The sequence below is a fragment of the Triticum dicoccoides genome, chromosome 3B, assembly GCF_002162155.2.
Source record: "Triticum dicoccoides isolate Atlit2015 ecotype Zavitan chromosome 3B, WEW_v2.0, whole genome shotgun sequence".
Classification (NCBI taxonomy): Eukaryota; Viridiplantae; Streptophyta; class Magnoliopsida; order Poales; family Poaceae; genus Triticum; species Triticum dicoccoides.
This window is the reverse complement of record NC_041385.1, coordinates 41,955,456-41,959,848: the sequence shown is the minus strand read 5'-3', so window position 1 is coordinate 41,959,848 and position 4,393 is coordinate 41,955,456. Positions and strand designations below refer to the sequence as shown.

At 45.2% G+C, this 4,393-nt stretch overlaps 1 protein-coding gene across 1 annotated transcript; it reads left to right on the top strand.

The window, feature by feature from the left end:
* Positions 1-1,262: 1,262 nt before the first annotated feature.
* On the top strand, positions 1,263-2,876 carry LOC119279215 (lysine--tRNA ligase-like). The gene has a single exon (XM_037560541.1). It carries the CDS (start codon positions 1,263-1,265, stop codon positions 2,874-2,876), a length of 1,614 nt encoding a protein of 537 aa, XP_037416438.1.
* The last annotated feature ends 1,517 nt before the right edge of the window (positions 2,877-4,393 follow it).

Sequence of the window (4,393 nt, the reverse complement as noted above, 5' to 3'; positions counted from 1 at the left end):
GGGCAAGCGAAAGTAGTAGCATCTTGTAGAACGACCTCATCCTGTCTTGATGGTGGCAACCTGAGAGAGAGAGATTGAGAAAGCGTGTTTACTGGGAGGTTAAGCCAATCTTTTCAGATATGCCTGGGTGCCTACTCTGTGATTATGGCCTTAGATGGCTTTTTATAATGGACATAGGTGTATGCTACAAGTTTTCGATTTATTTACATATATGTTAACGTTTAAATACATTAATTGAATCATCGGTCTGTATCCTATAAATGCGAATGTTGATATACACCCAAAACATACAGCTCATATATATAGTAAAAAATATATTTATAGTATATTTTTTTGCGAGGAATATTTATATAGTATATTTACACCCAAAACATACAGCTCATCTACTAATGGCATTATTAATTGTGCATATATTCGTAAATTGATTGCCTTGAAGGAAAAACCAAGGATCCATTTATGGCATATTGACTGTCCGCAAAAAAAGAATATATGCACAGTTAATATAAATCTTGACTGCCCCCAAATATGTGCAAATTACTTTATTCTGGGAAAATATATAAGGAGGTTGTTTTTGGCAAGGTAGTGAGAATCATGATTTTATTGTGATTTTTTACGATGTTATGGTCTAAATTGATTAGATATCCATATTTTCACGATCCTGCTCTTTTTGAATAGTTTGATTTCCTTCCCACATATGTCACGTGGTCACGATCCTACTAGTTATGAGCCAACGATTTGCAATTTTATCATAGAGGATCAATCCGATCCCAACTCATGATCCTGACTATCTTCTTCTAAGCTTCTATACTACCCTCTTCATAAATACATGATTTCTTACCAAGATCTTTTATAACTCTAGCTACTAATTCGCAAAAGTAAATGTTACGTATCAAATTTGCAATGACAAATATTTGCATAATAATAAATGACCACGGAGTTAGACGCTAATCGACCGAGGTCTTTTTTTTCCCTAAAAGAAGAAGACCTCGGCGTCTGGTACGTGCATGTTCCCCTGAATTTCCCTTGGTGTGGAGTCTCGGGGATCGTTTATGTAGTGTGCACGCTAAGCTTACGTAGTGTCATCCTAAAAAAAGAAAAAAGTGTACGTAGTGTCCACCAGTCCCCATGTATATAAACAGAAACGAAAACGAAGGAGGTGCAAGGTCAACAAAATCTCCGATCTAAAATTTTCCATAGGACTATACCGCGAGCGAGTTTTAGCCGACGCACGCCTTCGGCTGCTGCTTTGAACTCTGAGATCGATGGCGGACGATGGCGTCGATCCCACCCAGTACTACCAGAACAGGCTCAGCGCCCTCGCCGCGCAGAAGGCCGCCGGCGTGAACCCCTACCCGCACGCCTTCCAGCCCACCGTCTCCGTTGCCGACTACGTCCACAGGTACAGGGGCCTTGCCGACGGGGAGAAACTGGTCGATGTCACCGAGTCCCTGGCCGGGAGGATCATGAGCAAGAGGACGTCTTCCTCCAGCCTCCTCTTCTACGACCTCCACCGCGACAGCGCCAAGGTCCAGATCATGGCGGACGTCGGGACCTCGGAGCTGGAGACGCCCGAGGAGTTCTCCGCTTTCCACTCCGGCGTGAAGGCCGGCGACGTCGTTGGTGTGTCTGGGTTCCCCGGGAAGAGCAGTAGGGGCGAGCTCAGCATATTCCCTGCCCGGTTCGTTGTCCTCTCGCCCTGCCTGCACATGCTGCCGCGGCAGCCGAATAGGCATCGGCTCGTGCCGCCGCTGCCGTGGGCTCCCGGCATGCTCAGGAACATGGAGAGCTACGCCCTCAAGGACAAGGAGACACGGTACCGTCGGCGGTACCTCGATCTCATGGTGAACCGTGAGGTGAGGTCCGTCTTCACCGTGCGAGCCCGCATCGTCTCCTTCATCCGCAACTTCCTTGATGAGCGTGGGTTCCTGGAGGTGGACACCCCGATGATGAACGTGGTGGCCGGTGGCGCCGCCGCGAGGCCGTTCGTCACGCACCACAACGACCTCAACATGAAGCTGTACATGCGCATCGCGCCGGAGCTCTACCTGAAGCAGCTCGTTGTCGGCGGGCTGGACCGGGTGTACGAGATCGGGAGGCAGTTCAGGAACGAAGGCATCGACACGACGCACAACCCGGAGTTCACGACGTGCGAGTTCTACATGGCATATACGGATTACAACGACCTCATGGAGCTCACGGAGGAGATGTTGGGCGGCATGGTGAAGGAGCTCACAGGCGGCTACAAGGTACAGTACCACGCCAACGGGACCGACAAGCCGCCTATCGAGATCGATTTCACGCCTCCGTTCGCGCGAATCGACATGATAAAGGGACTGGAGGACATGGCCGATCTCAACATACCGGAGGAGGATCTGTCGACTGACGATGCCAACGAGTACCTGATGGAGGCCTGTGCCAGGTACGACATTACGTGCCCGCTTCCACACACGACGGCACGGCTGCTGGACAAGCTTGTCGGGCACTTCTTGGAGGAGACATGCGTGAAGCCGACGTTCATCATCAACCATCCGGAGATCATGAGCCCGCTGGCCAAGTCCCACAGGGACGAGGCCCGGCCTGGACTGACCGAAAGGTTTGAGCTGTTCATCAACAAGCATGAGGTGTGCAATGCCTACACGGAGCTGAACGACCCCGTCGTGCAGAGGCAGCGGTTTGAGGAGCAGCTGAGGAATCGTCAGGACGGTGACGATGAAGCAATGTCCATGGATGAAACGTTCTGCACTGCCCTTGAGTATGGCCTGCCGCCGACCGGAGGCTGGGGTCTGGGGATTGATCGCCTCACCATGTTGCTGACGGATTCCCAAAACATAAAGGAGGTCCTCTTGTTCCCGGCCATGAAGCCTCAAGACAGCTAGCTGTTTGAAAACATGAAATTCTTGTCCTATGAAAGAAACAAAATGGAATTTAAGTTATGGACAGTAATTGCCAATTGTCAATATGGTTTCCTAGTTCTGTGCTTTACAAATAGTTAATTTCTGCACTTCGAGAAATAACAAGAAATAACAAGGAATGGTTTCCTAGTTCTGTGCTTTACAAATAGTTAATTTCTACAAATAGTTCTATCTTATTTTAATGGACATTAACTCCCATTGTCAATATGGTTTTCTGTTTCATTGAGTTTCTATAAGCCTCTAACTAACCTCATGTTCATGTAATATGTTTTGGTGTTTTTTTCTTCTGAAAAAGAGGACAACTCCCGTCCCAGAATCCCACATACAACAAGATGTTTCTGCTCCAAACGGTAGATCGGAAACATCTGCACTCGCCGGCCGAAGCAGATGCGAGCAAACATAAAAAACTCCGCTCCACTCCCCAGGTAGGTAAGTTGCCGTGATTTGCTACAGAATCTTTTGTTCAAAAGAAATCTCATTGCATCCAACAAAGCTTTGCGATGTCTTGATCCAAGTCAAAAAGTAGACGCAATGCCATCATTACTCAACCGTAAGCAAGAGACAGCACAAGTTGCAACCATGGAACACTTTAAAATTGCTAGATCAGAAATAGTGGAAGCTTCTCAAATAAGTGTGCATGTGTATCACACAAGAACCCGTTAACTTAACTAAAACTTGGCAAATGTGTCAACTACCAAGGAAAATTATGCATATATACAGAAAATAGTTTCAAGAAGTAGCTTACCTATAGACTTATAATCATAATTTAGTCAAAATAGTCTGGGATGGAATCATAATCTATCAGACTATCCAACATTGGACTTAACCGTGACACATCGATAGATCATAGAGCTTGGCAAACACTTGATAAAAAGGATACCACTCTTGATAAAAAGGATACCACTCTAGTTAGAATAAAAATGCTAATCATTCATCTCACATCAGTCATTTTGTTTCACTTGATAGTTCATTATTCAATACAAAAAGAGGTATGTCACCACCAATGCATAAGTTCAGTACACATGTTATGTGTGCTTCTCACTAAAAGAATTAATGATTTAGATATATGAGAACTCAAGCATAAACAATTATAATTGGGTAATGTGGGGAATTGCCACACATATACAATAGGTATAAATGGAAAGTTCTAATTGATGAGCATGTAATGCGGCATTGGCATACATATATATAGTACATATGAAAGGGAAGCTGATTCAAGTTCAAGCTAGGTGTGGCCAATCAAAAGGACATGGACATGAGAACGCAAGAATGCACTCGATATCGAATTTCTCATAAGTGAAGGCCTCTAAAATTTACAAAAGTTATGCATGCGTTCTGATAGGAAGGTTACAAAAAAGTTATATTAATATTTTGTTCTTCAGAACAACACAATGTTCTTTTCTTGCTTCCAATCATTCATCCTACTTTACAATAAAGAAACAGTTCTGAGAATAGAACTTCACAAAAGGCGCATACTACCC

What these genes read in the sequence shown, in the direction of transcription:
- LOC119279215 (XM_037560541.1), top strand. Translation starts at nt 1,263, where the DNA reads ATGGCGGACGATGGCGTCGATCCCACCCAGTACTACCAGAACAGGCTC.